The sequence below is a fragment of the Mycteria americana genome, chromosome 18, assembly GCF_035582795.1.
Source record: "Mycteria americana isolate JAX WOST 10 ecotype Jacksonville Zoo and Gardens chromosome 18, USCA_MyAme_1.0, whole genome shotgun sequence".
In the NCBI taxonomy this organism is placed as follows: Eukaryota; Metazoa; Chordata; class Aves; order Ciconiiformes; family Ciconiidae; genus Mycteria; species Mycteria americana.
This window is the reverse complement of record NC_134382.1, coordinates 4,974,377-4,998,069: the sequence shown is the minus strand read 5'-3', so window position 1 is coordinate 4,998,069 and position 23,693 is coordinate 4,974,377. Positions and strand designations below refer to the sequence as shown.

General features: G+C 39.9%; 1 protein-coding gene across 7 annotated transcripts in view; it reads right to left on the bottom strand.

Moving 5' to 3' along the window:
* Positions 1-952: 952 nt before the first annotated feature.
* DHRS3 (dehydrogenase/reductase 3) overlaps positions 953-23,693 on the bottom strand; it is a 45,959-nt gene continuing 23,218 nt past the window's right edge. For all 7 annotated transcript variants that reach the window (XM_075520298.1, XM_075520299.1, XM_075520301.1 and 4 more), the window contains 5 exons: positions 9,223-9,366; positions 8,806-8,925; positions 7,834-8,072; positions 6,671-6,796; positions 953-5,477 (listed from right to left, as the gene is read on the bottom strand). In XM_075520298.1, coding sequence (XP_075376413.1) covers positions 5,393-5,477; positions 6,671-6,796; positions 7,834-8,072; positions 8,806-8,925; positions 9,223-9,366 — 714 coding nt within the window. In that variant the 3' untranslated portion in view covers positions 953-5,392. The remainder of the gene's footprint in view (positions 5,478-6,670; positions 6,797-7,833; positions 8,073-8,805; positions 8,926-9,222; positions 9,367-23,693) is intronic.

Here is a 23,693-nt window from a genome sequence, read left to right as displayed (position 1 = left end):
AAGTTAATGGACTGCTTTTTAGGGCATGGTGACCCATAGGAATGAGCAGGAGTAACAACACGCTTCTTTTATAGGCTTTGTATTTGGATGGAAATCACATGCCTCTGTTATTACATAACTTCAGGAATATAAGGTGGCGTCTCGCCTCTGGCTGTTTAGGGCCGCCACACTCCCCCTAAGATTGCATCTATCCTCTATTTTATTTTCTCATATACTAACTTTTCAGTCACTCTCAAGCTCAAATTAGAGTGCCTTCTCCCCTCATTTAAGGAGGAACTGTTCTTTTCTAGATTTATGCAGAAAAATCGGCATATACATTTGCCTTGATTTTTTTTCTGTGTTAATATGTCATGATGCCCATAGCAAAGGTGAGCATAAAGAACGAATAAGTTTGGACTCTTTGGGAAGATGTGAAGATATAAATTGTCTCCTCAGAGGTCTACGCTTTTCAGTTGTATCCAGTCTACACAGGTTGGGTCAGTATGTGTTTCTGCTAAAGCATCAGCTTGAGGGATCTGTTACAGAAACAAAAGGTGAAAGATGACAGGAGCAGGGGGAACTCACTACCTTCTATGGTACTAGCAACATTCAGGTTGTGTCCTGTGTCTTCCATCTGTAGTCTACAGGCTGGGGTACCTCAGCCCCATCAACACAGAGTCTGGTCTTCTCTCTAACACATTACCTTGCTGATCTGACTCTCCTCAAGAATACAGAAAGGGTTGTTTCTGTTGAAGCTGTCAACTCCCTGAAGGTATTGAAGAAAGGTACTGAGGTGATCTTAGTAGACTAAAGGGTGGCAAGAGGGGCAGTTTATCAGTCAGAAAGTGACTGAATTGACAGCTTCCCATAGGAAACACTGGATAAAAGAGAATGAGCAGCAGGGAGAGGGTGAAGTCCTGGTTTTCTTCATGTCTTTTTCCAAGTTAGTTGCTGAAATCTGTGAGAGAAATCTCCTTCAGAAAAGCACTCTAACAAAGACGATTCTGTTCACTAGAGAATGTAGCTGCTGCTTGTGACTGGCAGGTTTCGCTCAGTCTCCAAACTCCAGCAGGCTGAGAAGCAATACCAGGTTGAAGGATCCTAGCACCACGGAGGTGAGAGCTACAAGGACAGTACAGAATATTCTGGTTGGTTGGTGAAAAATGTGAAAGATTTCATTTGACATAATCTTGCTTTACCCCCAAACTTATGAACAAGTGCTGTCAAAAAAGTGGCTGTCACCCAGATTAAGTTTATTAAAGCCACATGAAGAAATAAAAACAAAATAGATGATCCAAGGTCACCCTGTATTCTTTTCTCAATACTTGCATTTCATCTAGAGGAAAACACTAGGCCAAATTAATGTCTGCTACAAACAAATGTGTTCTCTTTGAAATAAATGCACCCACTTACGCTCTGCCTGCATTAAGTCTGTTACCAGGTTTTTATGAGATTTGGAAGTGCAGTGGTATCTGTTAGTATCTGAAGGTGGGAGTGTTCAGGGAGTTGTCTGAAAGGCTTGCAAGACTAGATCTGATCATATCCACCCACACTAATTAACACATTACATAAAAGTACAACAAGTTTCTCTTTGCAAACATCAGAATCACTTGCCCAGGCACTTTCTGTGCAGTTCTAGAAGAACTAGAGGGATGGACTCTGTCACTTTTTAACCTCAGCAGAACAATGTAGGTAGGGTATATAGTTCCCACTTTCAGGGCTCACTCCTTTTCTTCATCCTGCTAAAACCTTGCCATCAGCAGGGCTACAGCAGGAAGGACCTTTTTAAAGTTCACGAAGGGTGCATGAGGGAATGTGATTTTTTTTTTTCTCATCAAAAACAAAATACAAAATCAAATATTAAACACAAGGAATCAGATTTACTTACAAAGGACTCCTCCTCTCCCTGCCCTGCCTCGCTAATTCTGAAAATTACTTTGTACAAACACCAGCCTCTGAAAACACCTGGAACTGAAAAATCCTCCCATTTAAATAGGGTCTTTTTATATCAGGAGAACATATGTCCCAAAATGGCTAACATTTCGCTAACATTTCTCTATCATTCCAATGTTAAAACAGCAGTAATCTCCTGTATAAAAACTATAGTAACAGGTCTTCTACTTCTTCATAGATTGGAGCAAGTAAAACTGGAAGAGCTTAGCTAATTTCATATGAAACTTCTGTGACCTGCTCCTACAGCTTCACCTAGATTCCTCCAGCAGGATAATAAATATATACCCTGATTTAGATTTACTCCAGACTCTTTGTATGACATCTGGCTTCAAGATGGTGGCACTGAAAAGTGCAGTAATGACATAGGAAAACAGAAGGGAAAAAAAATAATTGTGCAGTGGAAAGCAGGAGGCAGTGGAGAGAGCAGGGAAAACCAAAATTAAAATAAGTCACAGGGCGGAAATTCCTTTTAGAAGGCCTTAGGCTTCAACAAAGCTTGTCCACATTTGCAGCACTTCATGATTACCCAATACTAACCTTATGTGAAAAGGGACAGTAGACCTCAGCAGGCATTCTGCAGGAGCCTGTCTATAAAAAAAAAAAAAAGTCTTCAAATATATCCATCCACATTTGCAAGTAACTCACTGGATGGAGAGCATTCTATCTCACAACACTCACAAGAGCAGAAACTCTCTTACCCAACTCTTCCTTACTGTCTGCAAAGCAAAGTCAATGTTTTCCTCATTATTTTCTGTTTGCTGCATACCTCTCCCCCACTGTGACTGCTATTTGACCTGTTGTCCGCTCAGAGACCCTGAGGGAAAGAGAGAGGGAAGTTTGTGTGTATGTGTGTGTATGAGAGGAGTGAGATGACGGGAGTCTCAGCTATGTTCTGACTTGTTTATATTCATTAGAAAGAAATCAACAGCACTTAGTATGTAAGACAACCTCTGAAGATAGGGAACATCTTTTATGCAGTGCAGGAAAAGAGCAGATTCATCTAAGGCGCAGGACTTGGGGATGAGTGGGGAGTTAATTTCAGTGTGTGTACTAGTTTTTACCTCACTTTTGCATTAGGATGTCATCAACGAATAGAATCTCAGCATAAAGGTTTAATTTAAGGGGGACACTGTGGGGGGTGCCCTCTTTCACCAATTCTGTTTGCTCTTGCATCTACAAGCCTGGCATGCCTGACTGTGATTAATAAGAAATTAGAAAGGATCAGAGTGCATAAGGGGAGGTACATATAATCATCCCTTCCCCTCCCAAGCGTCTCTTGATAAATATGGTACCTTCAGTATTTCTGGCAGATCCTGGAAGGGTTCTCCCCTCATTGCAATTGTGTTTTCAATGAACTGGGTTTCTTCTCAAAAAATTCACAAAAAATAAAGCTGAAAGCACCTATTAGGGTGGGCATCAAAATCACAGAGATCAAGGTTTCTTTTCATCCTCTCCAGAGAGCCTCAGACATCTAGGAATTCAAAACAAAACTCCATTGTAAGAAACCTTTTCAAAGCTGGCACAGTGCTACAGCTTCTATGTTCTGCACTCAGAAGGAAAGCACTGACCCAGATAGGAGAGCTCCTCAAAATACCCATGCAGGCAGAGGGGCCTGCATCAATGGCACTTTTGGCAATATCTTCCCTCTTGAACTGCTCAAAAAGAGACATATCTACTGATTTGCTGTAAGGTTCAGACCTTTAGATTTTAACATTCACCTCATTGCACCTAAGTAGTTGGTCTCCATTCTACGTGGCAGAACCAAAGGAATATCTCAAATAACAGCTCACAGCTTTACTGCTGTAACTCAGATCTCTTTCAGGAAATGATATATTTCGGTATATGGGTTTTTTCCTCTTCTAAATTTTTGTATAGAACCTCTTGGTTTATGAACAAATACTGCTTTTCCTTTCTATAGCATGTTCCATTTGAATTTGCTGAGTTTTTGACAAACATTTAGGTAGTCAAACTTACAACTTTTGAGGTAGGGAAACACTAGAAATATCTGCTTTGCAGGTCAGGGTGCACCTTGAAATTATGCAGATTGCCCCAGGTCACACAGGACATCTATGGAAAAGCTCGAAATTCAAGTCAGGAGCCGTAAATTCACTCCTTTCCTTTAACCACATAGCCTTCCTTGAGGCGCTTCTCCAGTTAGGCTTGCTACTTTCCTGTATTGCAATTATATTAATTCCTCTTTTAGTAGTGTTCCAATATGTTTTAACTACATTACTATGCCTAGCGCAGCACACTGCATCTGGCATAGGAATGCAGTGTTGCTCTTACTAGGCTGTCAAAGAGAATATGTCGTTACAAAAATAAATAATGTCTAGCTGCTTCTGGCATTTCAGTCCAAGCAGTATTTATCACTTTTGGCTGATCAGTGCCTGATTCAATGCCCCTAAAAAACAATGGGTGTATTCCCAGTTGAATTCAACGTGCATTTAATCAGGTCTTTGCTAACTGTGCTTCCAAACTTCACATTTCATGAGCACTACAGTACTGGCTCTTCTATTTTTAGAGCATTATTCCACTTACTTCACTGTGCAGATTGATACAATGGATTTTCCTCTGCATGGATTATGTCAGTGAATGTATGTTTGTACAAGCAGGCTCTAGCTTTAGTTCTAGATTTAGTTAATCCCCAATGTGATGCTGCCTACATGCGTGGCAATCTGGGATTAATGCTAAAAATATATATATTTTATCATAAATGAACAAAAATATTCAGAAAGACAATTAAATTTCATATATGAGTTCAGTGACAGAAAGAATCTTCCACTATTCAAACTGTCTGCTCTTCTGACTGAGCATTCCTCTCCAGACTTCACAGGTGAAGTAAGACAGCTTTCTTGGGCCCAGCACAGTCCTTCCAGACAGAAGTCCTGGGTGGCCTTTAACAAAGAAAACATTGCTCCACAGTTTGCTCCTTCCCTGATGTGAGTTGGGAACAGCTTCATCAACGGATGTAAAGTGAAGGAAGGGAAGGAAGCTTCCATTAACTGTCCATAACTTTTAGTTCTTCAAAGTATTTTTAAAGTTCCCCATTCAAAAAGCTGAAATGAAACCAGTAGCAGTTTGTAATTGCAGTTCCTCTGAAGAGGGGGGATAAAGTATGGGGCGTGATGTGCTGCCTCTCAGCTAAGACAGCCTACAGACACTTTAGAAACAAAAATTACATCTTAAAACTATGAGTAGATTTAACAATTGAACTCTAAAGAATTAAACATCATATAAACATTTCACACGTTCTGGTTTTCCTTCCAAGGGTCCATAGGCTAGTCATTCAATCCTGTGCAAAGGTCATGTTACTATGGATATGACCTGCAAGAAATGTGTTGCCTCAGAGCAGTGCAAGTCACATGAACAGGCTAAAAGCCAAGACTGCTGATTCACAGCCTTGTCAGGGTTTTCATGCTTGTGTTGGTTTCACTGAAGAATAGTCCTTGCACCATCAAGTCTATGTTCGTCCTTTGAAAGTGTTCATGCAGGTGTAGCTCCCAGAAAACTTGTGGATTTCTTCAAGTGCTGCCTGAGGGAGAATGCTGCAGGAGAAGCAGAAAGAAAATAAGCAGACCAGACAAACCTCTTAGTCTATTCTAATAAGAGAATGTATAAATATGCATTTATGTATACACATACTGAGTACACATATTCTCAAAAATCAGGTAGTGAGAGTGCACAGACAAAACGTGTCAGTGTCCTGCTGTGAGTAGGCCTAAAAGGAGAAGGTTATATAAAGTCGCTCTTTCTCTACAGAACTTTTTATCCGAAAAGGTCTGTAAAAACTGTAACTTGGAAGATACCATCATGTTTTATTCCTCCCAAATATTGTGCAGAATCTTGCACTCTGAAATACATAAATTTAAACTGAGTTCTCTGGTTAACTTCCATCTATTTGTGCTAGGCATGTGGCCTCCTTATCCTAAGGTATGGATATAGATCTAATTTCCTGACAGCAACCGTAATGGAAAAGAAATTATTAATTCTTACAATAAAGAAGGAGAACAGCCCTTTTTCATTCTGTAGAATTTCTGGAAACCTTTGAGAGTATCCCAAATTTTACATTCAGAGCAAAGCATTTATTGTGAATTATTTTTTCTTGTTTGAAACGCAATATTGTAATTTTCCACAGAAATCTCATGGCCTTGTTTCAGTTCCTGACTGAAGCTGGTTTTCCAAAGGCTTTAGCATGACTCTCATGGAAACACAATTTTAAATGTCCTTTCTCTTCAGTTGTTTCAGGATATGAAGTTATGACTTTGTTTCCTTAGGGACTTTAAAATTCCTGTCTTAATCATACACAAAAATATTTTTTTAATAGTTTCATTGCTTTAACACAAGCAATGATCTCTAATGCAGCTGGGATGTACATACCTTATTGTACAGAAATCCTTTACAATATAAAGCCCGGAGTGCAAAGAGTGGCTTACTAAATCAAAATCAACTACATGCATATGTTAATTGTTAAGAAATTTCCTAGATACAAGTACCAGTTCAGACCTCAGGAATCCAAATTTTGGGAGAGAAACCAGTTTCATAAAAGGGTTATACCCAGGGAAAACATCTACAAAGGGAATCTCAGAAAGTTTTCTCCCTTTTGCTTCTCTATCTGTCATGGGAAGGGATGAACCAATCTGATCCTGGGTATCGGGTTGCCTTGGTGGACAAACACAGAGGACTGTAAGCCAGTCTTGCCTAACTGGCTAGGCTATTGCTGGGCAAAGGAAATATTTACCTTTTTAGGATGACAAGAACATGCATTGTCCATGGAAGGAGGAGGAAGGCTTGATTCATCTGAACGGCTTCTACTGTCCTCCTAGCCACTGTCTCTGGCTTGAGAGGAGGAAAAAGATTAGGGAACCTGAATAAATAAAGTAAAAAATAAAATAATTATTTGTTAACCAAACTACTTCTTTAAGATATCACTGTCCAAGTCCCGTTACTCACTAAGCTATCACTGGCTACTGTCATTCAAACATGCCCCAAAGCAGGCTGGAGGAAGCAGAAAGTTCCAGTTCCAGCCAGAAAGCTGGAAAGCAGAAAGCCCAGTTCCAGCCAGTATTACTGGGTTAGCTAAACGGTTAAGAATGTACATGTTGGTGCCTTTAGGGAGAAGTGGCAGAATGCATTCAGAACCTCGATTCAGGGATTTTCTTAAACTGTATGCAAACCAATATCAACATGCTGTCTTTTCACTGTTGGTGTTTTTCCTCTTCCTCTCTGTTGCTCTTTCTTGATTCAAATTCTTGACAGGTGAAAGACAAATATTTTCCCCCATTGCTTTTAATACCAATCATAAGGCTTTTCCCAGCTGCAGCAATAGCTTGACACTGCATATTTTCTTGACTAAGAGAGCACAAACTATATTAATAGGTTATTTTGTCCATTGTAAAAGATTAATTTGGTCAGCCATTAGTCTTTGAATTTAGCTTCTTCTCTTAGATAGAGGTAAAAAGGAGGTACTGATAGCCTTACTTCAGTAAGTGGCTGTCATGCCTTTCAGTGGGAAAGAATTAAGTATTTCAATGAATAAAGAAAGAATTTGTACTGTTCATCCTCAAGTAATTTGTAGACTGCTCCTTTTGAATGACCTCAATTTTCAGACTGCCTCCCTCCCCTCTCTAGTGGCTGCATATGGCCCAAATACACTCAGGGAAAAATAGTTTGCAGTTTTCTCTGTAGAAGCAAATGTCTCACTCAGTACAGGCAGGCTGTATGAATATGCCAGCAAACTGAGGGAACCAGTCTGATGAGTCCCAGGTGGCCTAGAGTGACCCTCTGTTCCCAGGCAGCCAAATGAGACATCAAATTCTCTTAACTAAATGAAGCACTAATTAGGAGTGTATTCTGATGATTCATTTAAAATGAGATGCTTTATTCTAGTTCCCCTGGACTAACCTGATTCTCATGCCCTGAAACATCTCTGTGCTCGTGTGGAAGGGCAGGACTGTTGTGGCATTCACTCCAGGACAGTCTAGCAGCCCCAAGGTCAGGCTCTCCATAAAGGCAAAGGACGAGGCTTTGGAGGTGCAGTAGTCAATGGCACCAGGGATGGCTGACAAGGCCAAGACAGAGTTCAGGCAAACAATGTGTCCATTCTGCAACTCCAGCATCCTTGGCAGGAATGCTTTGGTGGTCTGAAGAACAACAGAGTGGGAAAAAAAAAAGTTTGCTCAGCAGAGATACAAAAACCCCAATAGTTGCTGAAAAAAATAAGGTGACATGGAGACAACAAGCCAAACTGTGCTGTTCATTATGCCAGGAAAGGAGTGAGAGAGCACTTTGTTGCTTTGTCATTTTCTGAAAGATTCTAAACAGGCAAAGTTTGCATAGAAACAAAACAAAATCTTTCCTAGCATGTAAGTAAGTAGTACCTACAGATAAAGGCCATGAACAGAATGCTTTGTACGTTTAAGAACTTCTTGTAGAGGATAAAATCTTCAACAAAATGATGAAATCACAAGAAGCTCTTTTTTTATTACTATTATCTAATCAAAATGGAATGAGTTTCACACTAGCTTCCTTCCCTGAGCAATGTAGTCTCATGCTTCTCTGATGTTCCATACACATCACTGTACAGAAAACTATCCTCTGTGAGCTCAGGCTTTCTCAAAAGAAATCAAACATTTTACTGGAAATCACAGAATGGGGATACAAGAGCATTGAATACTACTGGAAAAATTAAATTTTTTTAGACTTCTTTCCTCTGGCCTTTGCCCCTCACATCGTTTTTTCTGTCTCCTTTTCACGTCAGGCTGATTCTACCAAGCATCATTTAGAAAGACCTAGTAGCAGCCAAGTGTTTACTGGCTGTAATCTGTCACTCTCGTTCCCAATCCTGAATACATGTGATACAAGAGCTTATCTTACCCAGAACTGTCCCAGGGTGTTTATATGTTGTGATTTGAGCAGTGCATCATCATCGCTGTCCATCAGGCTCTTACCATGGACCACAGCAGCATTGTTCACCAAGATAGTGATATCACCCACCTGCAAAAAAAGCAAGTGACTTGTTACAAGTAATATCTCTCCTCACGAATCAGCAGTCACCATTATGTTGGAATATCTGTTATTGCTAAATACATTATTATCTTCATAGCTTTTGACATTCTTGCCTATAGGCCTTGTAATCCTTCCGGATCACTTAAAACAGGTAGCTAGACTTTGTACAACATAATCCGGATGGTCACCCTTCTTTTTTCCCAGTTTGCCAATATATTTTTTTCCTCATCAAATATGAGTCGTTACTAAATTCTGCCCACAAACAGTGTTTCCACAGACACTAACCTTTTCCCGCACAGCTTTGGCTTGCCGATAGACCTCCTCTCGATTTCCAACATCACAAATGAAATAATGGCATTCTGTCCCCATCATCCTGATTTCCTCTGTGGTCTCCTTCAGGCATTTCTCAGTTCGACCCCACAGGATGATCTGCGGCAAGAAACTTTTGTTAGAGTCAAACCGCTTCTGCTTCAAATCTAAAATAATTAAAACATGCTTCTAACTTCAACAATTGGATTAACATCTTTGATGTCATTTCACTGCCAGCCCTGTTGCATTGTTTCATTTAAGACTAACAATGATTTTCTATTACATGGGGATGGGATGGTGGCAGCTGTATCCCACTGCTGATACTCTATTTACAGGTTCTTTACAAGCAACGCAAAAGCTAACACAAAAAATCAGATCTTTAGCCTAACATGACAAATATATTAAATACTTTCTGTATCATGAAATTTCAAATCTATCCCTACTTTTGCTATACACACACAGAGAAAGATAAATTTATTCTAAAATCACAGACCTTCCTGTCTATCTGGTATGTTATCTACTTCTTGTTCTACATTTGGAGATAGTACCTGCTCTGCAGTAAAACACACGTTTTCAGCATATCATATGTAACTATTTGCAATGCTGTTTGCAGGCTGGTGTCCTAGGTGCATTTCAAACAAGAGGCTCATCCTAATATAGACATTTAAAGTGAGAAATTTCAAGCATGAATTTGTTTTGCAACTAATATATGCAAAATTTAACGTGCCACTCCCATTTAACACAGTAAAAATGATACAATACTTCTTGTACAAAGAACAATTCAGAATATCATATAGCATGGATTTGATAGATAATGAAGACATAACCAGCGTAACCCTATCTGTATTTCTACACCATCATGCAGGTCACAAATAGAAATAACTTGAAAAGTTACCAGGTTCATTAACTTTCATTGTGGGGCTTTATCCAGTATGATTTTTCCTAGTGAGACAACAGTATTAGTCTCAAGTATGAGATGGTGCTTCCACCACTGTCTTTCAAACATTAATCTACAGCTAAACAGATTTAACCAAAATATTTTTATCCTAGTATATAAGCTTATTTTCTATTTCTTTTAAGGCTACTGGAAGGAATATAATTTCATCTCTCTGTTACGTAAGACATCTATATATGAATCAATCTATGCTTTTTGCTCTTCAAGCTCAATCTTCTCAGCATTCATCATGTTATGAATGGTGAGTCACTTGTTCTGCAAAAAATAAATTACTGAATGGAGTATGTTGCTGAAATCAGCTGATTGCTCTGTGAGTCAAACAGCAAGATCCAAAAGAGAAAGAAGAAAGGGTTGCTACTGCTCACAATTCCAATTGTGAGCATTGATAATCCAAATTTACTACTTAGTACTAAAAAATAAATGAGGACATCCACATAGTCAAATGAAGGTTTACTCTGATCAGGGGACTGGGAAAATGGGCTTTGAAAATGGAAACAGCTTTGTTGCTCTCAGAACTGTGCTATTTCCAAGCAGTGGCCGTATCACCTGTGATCCAGGATTACAGTTGCTTCCCATACCAGTGTGTGTTGAGTATGAATCTGACTGGTACATTGATTTTTTAATGGTTAAAAATAAGAAAACTTAAACTTTAAAGATTTAATACTCTTTGAGTTTTCCAAAAGTTGAAAGAACAGGCAAAAAAAAGTCTGAATTCAATCAATTAACTTAGTAACAGCAAGATAAACATAAAAGTTTAGGACCTGCGGTATTCTCTCCGCACAACAAATCTCTTGCAGAGAGCTTTAACGTGCTTATTTTTAAGCACTAATTAAGCTTATCTCATAACTGGTACTAAAACTAATCTCTGGCAGGGTCAAATAGCTCTTCCAGTGCAACTAAGCAAGGCTAAAATGCAGAAGTACCTGGGTCCTCAACCATTTCCTAAATGAGTTAAATTTACAATTAATCCCATTTATAAATCATTGGCACATCTATGAACAAAAACACACACAGACTGATAGACTTATATTCTCAAAATCACCAAAGGACTAACGAGTTGGTTAACCAGAAACTTCAGAGCATGTATAAATATGCCAGAGCCATCTCATGGGAAACCTTACTGCAGGGGAAGTAATTTTCAAGGAAAAAGCTGTGACCAGACTTCAAAACTGTAAGAAAGCATATGGCTAAAAATGTGGCTTGTGTATTGGCCTGTCTTCGAAAGTCTCAGCATATCACCCTTGGCCATCAGGCTTTGGCACCGACACAAAGCTTGTAAAACTGATGGCTATTTACTCGCTTCTGAACTTTGAGCTAGACTGGGTGGTATTTCTTATGCCTACTCTGCAGACTCGAAGGGAAATCAAGAAGGTGAGAAATTTCACAAGCTTTCAGGAAATATTTACAAAATACTGTTCAACTATATGCATACACACTTACTTGCTCTCTCTTTCACAACCTACATCTCTGTGGAAAGGGGAGAAAAAAACACTACAAAATGTCAACCGTAAGCATCAAGTTTGATGCCCACGGAGTTTGCATCAGTATGAGCTTCAGCCTCTTAGCAGGACTGGATCAGTCAAATGCAGACACTAAAAATTAACTGACAAGTTGAAGAGTGATGGAAGGTAGGAGAGGAAGAGGACAGAAAGAGAAATAAGGTGTCAGACAAGGGGAGTAAGGCAAGAAACTGACCTCACATACCTAGCACTCTTAGGGTTTCACACTGCTATTGCAAAATAAAAAGTAGATCACTCACTCTTCACTTTAATCTGTTTCAAACATCCATACAGCCTCCTATTCCCAAGAGTTGCCACTGATGCATTGAATGTCAGGAAATATACATGGAAGAACAGTTAAGCAAAGGACGACCTGTCAAAGGAACATCTGTCTGTGATGCAACTCTTGGACATAACATTTTTTTATGCCCCAACAGTTACTTTGGGACCCTTAATATTCTACAGGCAAGTCTTGCAAGGTGACCCCACTAAAATCTGGGCCATCTGGGGAAGACAGAATTTGCTGGTTATCCTGCTGACAGCATTAACTTCAGTACTGATTTTTTTCCATGGGAAGTTTTTGTGTCCTTGATACTGTTCACACTCAGGTGAAGGCTTCAGCCTGCATAAGAGAAAAGCAGTAAATAAAAGACCATTCTTTCGTGAAGGGTGAAAGTTCCCTAATGACACAGTGGGAAGTGAGGTTTCCTGCCATCATTTCTGCTACTTTTTACAGATGGATAAAACTCAAAACTCAATGCTTTTGGTCCAAATTCAAGCTTGACTGCTCCTACAACATCATATGAGACTTTCAATTTCTTTCTTCCATCTGGCCAAATTAAATTGGCATGGGCTTCCCTCTGGCCTCCTAGGATATCAGATCTTACAGAGAGATAAGACTTTTAGTTGCTGGATTAGCCTCATAGATGAGGCTTCTGTTGCTCCTGAACTGTATCTTTACAGAAGGCTTTGGCTTAGGGTTTCTGTGTAGGCAATACTTCTCTCTTCTTTTCTTGCTTGCAGCAATTTCATCAATGTTTTTCTAGATCCTTACTCTAGTATTGCCTCCCGAGATTTCTACAAACCTACTAATCAGCCGCCTTCTCTCCTGAATTCACCTCCTTCTGCAGAATCTGCAATTTGACCATTTGCTGTTTGGCACTCATAAGGTTGTGTTATTTGTTACATTCTCACCAAGCCATTCAACTAGACAGCTTAAAGAGTCAGGGATAATCATGCATGTTCTCCATGCTCCTGAACAAAACCGTTTGCTCCCTGTTGAAATGAGGAATGATTGTGGGCCTGGGCCTGTGTTTTGCTGATGCCCCGTGAGCTCCAGTTAGCCTAAAGCTGTGCAGTTGGCACTTCACTTCCCTTCACATGCAAGCAAGCATGTAAGGAACTCTCATTTTATTCTTTGCTCAGTCAACATCAAGAAAGGCATCATTTAGCTTTATCCTGCCCTCGTTAGGATTTGAGGGCTCTGCATTTGTAAGGAGTCTATATCTGCAGTTTAGGAAGCGGTCCATTTTACCAGGAAGCACAATTTTCCAACTGTAGACATGGGTCTTGGACTCTGGTCTGTGTCCCCTTTCCTTTTTAAGTTTAATACTAAATTGGCAATACGTGTGTCCCAACTGGAGGCTAAGTCCTGGAGATAATGACTCTTACAGACACAGAAGTTCCTGTCTGGGACAGAGGAAAATGCAGAGGAATAAAGGAGAAAAGAGACACGGTGTTCCTTATTACACAGCCTGTCAGGATGTTGCGCAGCCACCCATTCACGGTAATTTAACGGTGGATAGAAGAATATTTAATTTGTGTTTTGGAGAAGTTCTTGGACAGACAGTTTTCCGTCCTGGAAAGAATCCAGCCACTATTTCTTCTCCCCCTTCATCTCTCGTCATCCTCTCCTGCCTGCCCCTCCCTACTGCACTAGACACGCTCTCCTTTCAAAAAGTTACTGACCAGAAAATTGTCGAGGGCAACAGCCCGGTGAGGCGGTTAATCCCCGCTGTGGCAGGCCCGCTCCTGGAGGCTTCCTGTCCTGTGGTTACCTCTGGGTGACCCCAGTGGTTGGCAGTCAGGGAGGCAGGTGGAATGTTAAAGCCATCGCTTATGCTCCAGGCTGCTAGCGAGAGGCGATGGATGAGAGCCCGGGCAGCAGCAGGGTAGGAGTCTTCCTACCATTGGACATACAAGAGAATAGATTTATGATGACAGAGGAACTTCACACACCCTCCTCTTAATTAACTTTAAAGTAGGTAAGGGCTGTGACATCACAGCTTAGTGCAGATTTTCCCAGGATTTATTCATGAGAAGATTTTTGCAAAACAAACCTGATCTCTAGATCTTCTCCCCTCGGGCAAGTCACAGAACTCCTTTTCTGGCCTTAGGAAAATCATTTCAGCTCGAGTGGCAGGCTCAGTAGATGCTGCATCCTCCACTCCCAGAGGACTCGTTTAACTCTGGACTTAATCTGCTAATGAGACATGCCCTGAGGTCAGAGGGGAGTCAAAAGGAAGGTTTTAGCTGCTGTTGCACTAAGGCAAGACTTTCCAATAGAGGCCTGCACTGGCTACTTGCCAAAAGCCCCAAACCTGACTGCAGGTTTAAATCCTGATTTTCACCGTAACCCAAGTGAGTAAGAGTTACGCTTTTGACCACCACAAAATCAGATAACACCACTAATTTATATAAACTGGTCTAGATTGAAGCTGCTATCAACCACAATATACACACAGGATCTATGCTTCCAGCGTCTTGAGTATATTATTGGTGCAGGAGATGAGGTTAGAGCTAATTTTACATCATTTACAAGGCTATTTAACTTGTGTGATCCAATTTTATTGCTAGCACAATTCAAGAACAGCAGCAAAGGAATGTTGCCCTTTTAGATCGTCAATTAATTTGGCACTGTATCTTCAGCAAACCCGCTGTGCTAGACTTTATCCCTCCAGTGAACTAGACCGGTATTGGAAAGGTGTCCCACAACAAAAGCATTTCTGAGACTGAACATGTGCCATTTCTTGACACTCCACTTGGATTATCTGGGTTGTATTTTAGTACAGAATTGTTACTCTTAGTCTTTTCCAACACAACAACGTGCATTGTGATTAGCAGATATAACTTCCATTCCAAAAGTTTCTGCATTTTATGATTCATGGAGCAATTCTCTGTATCCATTTGCAGACACTGAAAGCTTAAAATGTTGCAGAGGGACGGAAAGTGCCCTTCCTGCCTGATCTCATTATTGCTGCCTCCACAAATCAACCACAACTCCCAGCCACAGATCAGCAGAGATAGGAAGTAGTTGGGAGGTCAACACATTTAATTCCCCCTTTCAACCTCCTTCCTAGTCCAGTGAAACAAAAGTTGCTCAGTTTGAGCTGGTATCTGTAATTGCACAGACCGCTACCTTTGTTCAAACAGAGAAAGCCTTTCTGCACCCAATACTGAAAGTTCCTGCATACTTTTAGGAAGTACAAAGTGTAGATAATCCACTGAAGTATGTCAGTCTTATCCCCACGTATTTACAAAGCCTACTAGTACTAACTCACAGTTGGTCCTCCGAAGAAATGCATTCCAGTGTATCCCATAATCCTGGCAGACTTTTGCATATCATGAGAACAGGAGGCTAAATCCTACAGCCTCAAAAGTGTTCATGTGTTTTGCTTGTCAATGGCATAAGGGTTTTCTCCTCCACCCCTTCTCCGCTCCTGCCCCCAGGGCAAAGTCAGACAAGTTCTTTCAGGAGTCCTTCATGGGAGAGGCATGCTAAAGACAGATTACTGGAAGAGTGAAAGGTGTGGCCGTTCAGTGTGAAAAGCCAATCTTTGCTTTAGAAAGGAAAAAAGAACCTTTTGATGCCTGAAGTAGGTCAAAATACTTAACCCAGCCCCTTAGTGACGCTTGTATAAAAGTAAGCAAACAAGGCAGGCCAGTGGCAAAATTTTCTCAATTCCCACAGGGGAAAGTGAATATCAAAGCTGTAAGGGATGGGTAATAAGAAAGATTACAGGTAAGCATGAGAGGAATCAAGAGAGTAAGCCCATTTACCTATTTTACACACAAGCTTTTCTAGATTAGTATTTAGAAGTTGTAAAGACATTAGACTATAAGAATTTAATTTAAATTTAAGCCTGCCACCATGGTAAACACAAAACACAGACTTTATTATAAACTGGTTTGAGTTAAGGCCAGGAATAATATACAGTAATGAGATGAAAAATTAGGTCTAAAGAGACTTCGGAAGGAGACTAAAAGAGTGAATTCCAATTCCTTAGTTGAGAGTCAGAACTTTTATTACTTTATGTGTTGATTTAGCACTCAATGGGATTAACATTATTCACCTAAACCACCACCAATTCCAATTGTACCCCAGTCACCCTTTTTTTCCCTCTGAAGAAAACAAAACAGCACCTAAAAAGTCATAGAGAAGTATGTAAACACCTGTCTCCTATTCAATAGAGGCCTTCCTCAGAAAGAAAATTGGTAATTTTCTGTCTGCATACAGGCATTTAAGACCAGCTCCCTCTAAAGAAGTGAACAAATGCCTACTGTTCTCACAGCCAGGACTATTTAAGGACAGGTGGCCCCATGCTGACTTTTTTCCAGTGGTTTTTCCAATTGCTTTCGTCTGCAACATGAACTGCGACTCCAGACTGCCTTGGGAGCAACACTTTTCAGCTCTGTTGTACAGAACAGTTGAGGAAGGGGAAGGGTTAGGGTTGTTTGCAAGAAGAGGTCACGCAGGAGTCAGCCTTTACAATCCTATTAACGCTGGGACAGGGTCAAATGGAGTGCACGTTCCAACAAAAGCACCAAGTGGCCACAAGCTGTCACCCTGCAAAGGTTCATGGAAGCATTTGGGGGGGAAAACCGACAGATTTTTAATGGTGAGTGTCTGCCACACCATGTGTTAGAACCGGCCTCTGCTCCAGGGAACCAAAGCACGCAAAGAAATATCCAGCAATAAAATTCTCTGCAAAGCAGAAAGAAGTGGCATATCTGGGGGGTGGCAAGAAGGGTAAGTTTTTTCGAGTTATATATTTGAAGACACCTACCAACAGAAATATAATACTCTGTCCTGTAAAAATAACTAGTGTGCTGCCGCCTCCATTTGCTTGGCATGCCATCCCTATAATCCAGATTCATATAAAAATGTCCACAGAGATCTCAGGAAATTGTGGGGAGGGTAAATATGCAGGTGCAGAAAGCCCTTTTGTACTGCAAGCACAGCAGACAGGATGAAGGGACAGAAAGCCAGTAAATGACATTTCAAAGGAAAAAAAAAGAAATTACTGGAACTGCTTGACAAAAATGCCATGGTCCAACAGGGCATTGCAATGTAGTTGCAGGTTTGCTGTTTGCATGTTTTCCTTCCAAAATGTTGCATTATTATTTTTACTTATTGCATATACCTCTCAGGGTAAAGAGTTCTTAACGTGTGGCAGGTTAAATGTTCATGTAATATAGTTAAACATTTACTATGACGGAAAGTTATCTTGACACTGAATGGTAAGAGTGTTTGTTTTTGTAAAACTGAAAACAAACAAAAATTTAGATTACAGGGTAATGTTAGAAGTAAGGGACATGTGAAATTAAAAATGTGGGTCCAACACAGTATTATTTCCATCACCTGACTGGGTGAAAGTAACTCCTAAAATTGCCTGGTTCAACCAACTGAAAAGTCTACTTCTTAACTAACGAATTGGAAAAAACAGACCTAACATAAATTTATGGAAAAGAAGAACTAAAGAGCTACAAACTGGGTGCCAAGAGAACTGGATTGTTTTTTAGAGTTTGCCTTTATGAGATGATCTCTGGAACAGAGTGCCTGATCTTGAAATGCTGAGCGGTTTTAACTTCTAGTGGAGAAGGCTGGCCAGTGCATCACCACCGCTGGGAAGGCACTCAGAGACTCCTTGGGCTTGTCCCCTCTAGAGCTTACAAAGTATCCGTTACGCTGGATTACCAGTTCAGAGTAAAAAATTGTCAGCTTTAATTCAGAACATCTTCAGTTTTGCTTTAAGCTAAATCATTGAGAGTATTTCATCGGCACTTCACTTATTTTGGGGAATATATACAATTCCACTACAAGCTCTATAACAATAATAAATACAATGTTATCAAGCAGGTGCTATACTCAAAAGGTAACTTAATTAGCCTTCTGATGCTGGACCGGTTCTGAACTTTGGCAGTAGTCTATGATCACTGCTATGTGAACTGGAGCTAAGTTTACTCCACATTGTTAGGTAGACCTGTGATATGTCATTACAGTCCTGTTACCAGTCGAGGGGACTTTGCATTTTGCCATACTGTCACATTAGCAGAATCCAAAAGTAAGGTGGGCAAAATGGTAAATGTATTAGAAGCTCTGATGAATGAGGAAAGCCACAAGGAACGTTTACAAGCCAGAGGAAGACATAGGGAGACAGACAACCCCAGCTCTTGTAGGGACATCACAGAAAAGGAAGACTAGGGAAAGTGTTTACATTTGTTCAAGGAGAAAAAGGCTTGCAACAAAAACAGACATGCAAACCTAAGGATGAATAATGTTTCTAATGCTGTCATTATGGACTACCCTCCAGAAAGCCCTAAAATATGCTCCAGATCATCCACGCACATAATATGATGCAGCTCTTGACTGAAAAAATAATTTCTCCCATGAGGCTACTGGAGAAGTATTGAGAGTTAAAATAGCCTACATGAAATTCATATATAAACTGAATGCTAGCAACAGCTCCAGACAAGCTCCCCTGCAAGCCTCCTTTCCTTGCCTCCAGAAAAAGAGAACTGCTACCATTTTAAAATCATCTAAAAGCTGTCAAAAGGAGTTTTTCTTATAAGTATTTTAGTCAAAGAAATAAAGGATACTGCTAAGAAGAACGCTTCAATATTTAAATGCTTAACTGGTTTCCTATCTTTTTATGTACGTTTCAAAACGTTATTTTTTAATGGTGGCTGTTGCTATGCAACAGGGCAGAATTTCTAAAATCTATTCATCTGTTGTACAAATGACAGTTTTCAGGACACATTTAACTCTCTCAGCCTATTAAGTCAAAGAAGGAGGATGGAAATCAGAGGGCTGTAAGCTCCCAGAGCATGCATCCCCCCCAAAGGGGTAAAGCGTGGCTAAAAAGGGTCTTTCACTGACTATACCAATTTTTTCAATGCACTGTTAAGATGAAGTAGCTACCCTGCTTCTAAAAAATGTGGAAAACAGCACAGCTCTAGTTAAATAAAATGATATCTAAATGTAGAAACAAAACTTACGTTCATTACTTTTATCCAGAAAATGATCAAAGCAATTCTAATCAGATTCTGCTACAATGATACTTATTAAACTAGAGGGGCTGGTCAGGCAATCACAAATCAAGCTCTAGCATATTAAGAAGTTACAGCTCCGTGGAAGCTACCATCCTTTGGATGTGATTGCCTATCATCACATGCATGCTTTTTAGGCTACTGCAATGCAAAATGAAGTTAATTCACTTCAACATGAACATAAAATCAATTAAGCTATCACAGAACATGAGATAAGCTTTACTTTCCAGTAAAATAAACTATATAAAGTAACCTGAGGGAGGCAGTAATATAATACTGAGGCACAATAATTCCTTAATGTGTTCAAAGTCGGTAACAAGCACAGCTCTGTGTCGAAAGGGTTCTACCTACCAGTAGACTGCAGAGCATTGGGGATCTGTAAACTACTTCTGTGAAGTGTGTGAAATTTAGCCCTAAAAAACAGGCCTATTTTTGGTTGACTCGCATTCACTGTAGAACAATCTTTACTTCCACTGAAAAATACTTATAGGTACACAAAAAGACTAAAATAATTGAACTAACTGACATGATTTGCAGGAGTGCTGACTGACAGCCATCTCCACGTGCATCAGGGGGAAATCGGCAATGTACTGTCATCATTGAAATTGCACTTAGAAGCCTAAATCCTGATACAAATAATGCAACTTGGCCTAAATCCGTGACTCAAAAGCAAACCAAAAGTATTTTAACTGTTTTTACTGACTTTAGTGGCTAAAGAAGCCATTCTGACTTCATGTATTGCAGAATAGTTCATCCCAGTTATACTGACTCCCTTTGAGATGGATCTTTTTTTCAATCTATAACCACCATTCTGGCTATTTAGTTGCACTAAATTTCAACAAGTATTCAATAAAATACTGTTCTTGTAATATAATTTCAATGGTTAAGAATTTTCTATCTTTTATTTTCCCTTTTAACTCAGTCAGGAAAAGAAACTAAAATCACTTTATAGAAGTAAGATGCTTTTCTAAATTTCTGATTTTGCAAAAATGCTGGACTAAAATACGATAATGGCAGTGGTCAAACCCATCAGCATAGCACTTCCTCTGTGTGAGCAGTAAACAAGTGTAATGTGTCATTAGGAGCTGGCTGACCCACTGATGAACTCTGGGCTGTAAAGGAGATGCAAGGTGCCAGATCACTGCACACGCACGTACCCACACACGTACCCACACGTGTGCATACATACCCACACATCCTTACAGCATAAAAGGTGTCACAGAGCAATCTGCAACAGTTGCACATCATCATCTAGGGAAATGAAACCCTGAAAAACCCCTTTGATGGCTAAACGTTTTGCTTTTAAAGAGGCAAACCTCTTGCTTCCATAAAGCACACATTCAAATATAAACACAACACAGACAATAGTCTCTAAGGGGCCTGGATTAAAATCAAATAACAAGCAACACAAAGAACACTCTACAACATTGCACAATCAGCATATCTCAAAACCCAAAATCAAACAACTCAGTTCAGTGAGACAGGACTCCTGTGTTTCCCAAGAGCCTTGGAAATGTTCTTACATCACTTCTGACAGCTCACTGTGGTCAGAGCCAGCCCTGTTCTATTACCACTTTGGGAAAGAAGTATTTGTACCAGCTGGATGTCTTTAATATTCTACTTAGAAGCATGACCTCTTCTCTTTAAGGCAGTAAGCTGAGTTTTGTCCTCACTGGTAAGGTTTTTTTTAGGAGGTAGGGCACAGGGAATTTGAGTTTGTAGTCAACGTAAACCCAAGCTGCTGAAAGGGGATGTCAGGATTTCCCATTCTCCCTCCAAACTACCACAGCCAAGTCTCGCCCAGCGAATGTACTGATCCGACAGACGAGGTGCCTCTGTTTAGTACTAGCAAAGAGATTAAAATGACAGATCTAAGACAAACGCTAATTTAATCTTCATGTAGAAAATACTTGATTGTCCACTGCTGTTGTTGATCCATTCTTTTTAAGGGCACAGAAAGGTGAACCGTGCAGTGTCTTTACAACAACACCTTCCACTCCCATTAATTTATTTTAAGCCTAGTATATTTGAGGTTTTTCTTAAGGTCCAGCACCCAGCGTTAAAAGATTATCTAACAATTTCTGCTTTCAGTTAAAGTGGTGCAAGTTTGTCCACTCCTCTGATAGGAAGAAAATCTTGAAAATGTAACTTGGGTGTACCCAGTGATTGAAAGGGCAAACAGAACGAAAAAACAATTATAATTACTTAAAAAATCATGCTTTTTTTGAGCAGTAACTCCTGATTTCTTAACGTAGGCCTAGCTATACAGGAGACATCTGCTGCACAGTGAAGCTTCTAAGAAACACTGAAATAAGATTTTGTTCAATGTCTGAAGTTTTCACCTTCTGATACAAGTCAGCACTCATAGCAACTTAGCTAGCAGCTTCAGTCCAGGACTTACTGGGAAAGAGGACATATCTAAAAGACAAACACTGCCTATCAATACCACTGGTGCAAGCTGCTATCTGTGCTGCCCAAGAGAAGGAACACTGAATGAGAAGTCAAGCTTGAACTCCATTTGCACCTATATTAAATGGTTGTTTTTTAGATAAGGCATGAAATATATTAGGCAGGTCACACCAACTGCCACCCCATCTTTATATAGACTCTTTCTAACCTGTGGCTAAAAATGTGTCATACTACAGGATAATCACAGCCCAGAATCTTTCCAGGCACCATTTTTATACCACCTCAAAATACGTATAATTAAGTTGTTTAAGCATACTCAGAGGTCCAGCTGCCACTGATTACATACTGAGAGGCAGATTTATCTCATAGTCACATACGTAAAGCATAACTGATTTCAGCAGAGCTGCATTTGTGCTGTCACACACTATTTTATTGCCGTAAGCGGAGCACTGACACATTTGCTCAGGCAGTGCTGGACAACAGAAACCCCTATGTTAATCAAAACAAGTAAGCTCTGTAGCACTGTATTCAATACATTGTAATTAAGAAGGTGGCAACATAAGGGTAGCTGTCCACAAAATCCTTTTGTAATTATGCATAGTTTATGGCTAAGCTAATAGGATGAACAATTTAAATTAGTTACAAACTCTGCCAAGGTACCCATCTATTCCCAAGTCTATTAATTAGAATCTATTTAATCCCCACTGGGATAAAGGTCAAACAACATGTATTTGACCCTTTTCTACTGGCGTCAGTGTTATCAGCCAATGGATCTGGCAGTGCCTGGGTCTGACTTGTTCGACTCTTCAGCATGTTGACATGATGCTTTGAAGAACAGAGTCTGCGCCCAGCTAAAAAGATCTCTCTAATAATTTCTGCCTTATATTCCTGATAAGCACACAGGTTTAAAAATTCCAGAGCTTGTTCTCTCGCGGTGGTCAGCTCTGAGGCTCTTGTTTTTAAGGTTTTTCCTTTTCAGTCTCCCTTTCCTACACAATACCTTAAAGCAGCAATGGGATTAGATTTGTATCTTCAATTCAGTCCAGAAATCAAAGTGAAAAATGAAGATTAACAACTAACCAATATTTGTTAATGGATTTTAAAACAAACACTCAAAATCAATAATTGTTAGTTGACATTTCCAAACTGTCCAGAAGGAATTTCTACACACTTGTCCAGTTTTATGGGAAGGAAATAGAGAGAACTGTTGCCTTTTTTTCTTCTGCCCATAGTTCCTGTAGAATTAACTGGCTACTTCTGCGGCATCATCATCATCTATTTGTCCTTGTTCTTTTCTTGGAAAAATTGTCATAAGACTTTCATACCTCTCAGGTTGCTGTAAGGCTAAGTTCCTGGTCTTGGCTATGGTAGTATGATGTAAAATCAGCTAGGTCTTGACGTACTAACTTTGTGTATGTTCTCTTTGAATGTTGCTGGTCTGTTTGAGGAATGTAATTCCACGTCTATTCAGTTTTCTAAGCTCCTCCTTCATATTTTTACTATCCACTGCATAGTATCACCCTATCAAGACAGGTTTCCACAGCAGGCTAAAAAAAAAAATAAATCTTTGATTCCTTCTAAAATTTTTAGTCGGAACGCTTAGAAATGTATGCAGGGCTTATGGTCAGTCTTAAAGCAAATTGCTGTGCCAGACTAATTAGCCATTCACTCAACAGCATGTTTAATTCATTTCACAATGCAGTAAAAACTACCTATATATGTCAGTGGTTCAGATGGAAATAGTTCTACAAATCTGAGACAACTTTTTCCTAGCCTGTGCTAGACTCATGACATAAATGTAACAGAAATACACAGCAGCACATTTACAAGTCACTGTAGGTGATTAAACCATGCAAATAAAATAGGGATGAATCACTTCAGATAAGCAAGGTGAAACATCATAAACCAAAACCATCTTGTCAGCCATGAAATTCAGAAAAGCAGTCTTTTTCCTTTCTTTGGTACAAATAAGACTAAGATCACAGAATCACAGAATGGTTGAGGCTGGACGGGACCTCTGGAGGCCATCTGGCCCAACCTCCCTGCTCAAGATCGTATACCTAGTCTACTGCTTTGACCAGGTCAACTCTCATTTTGAATTTCACTGCCTCCTCTTCAAGCTTTCCAGATCTAAGCTTCTCTATTCACTTTCAAGGCCGCTATCCCCATGTTACTGATCACCTTTCATTTAGCATCAGAGCTCCTATTGCAGCCTTTACCTCCCAGCATTAATTTTTCAACCTTTGTATTTTCTA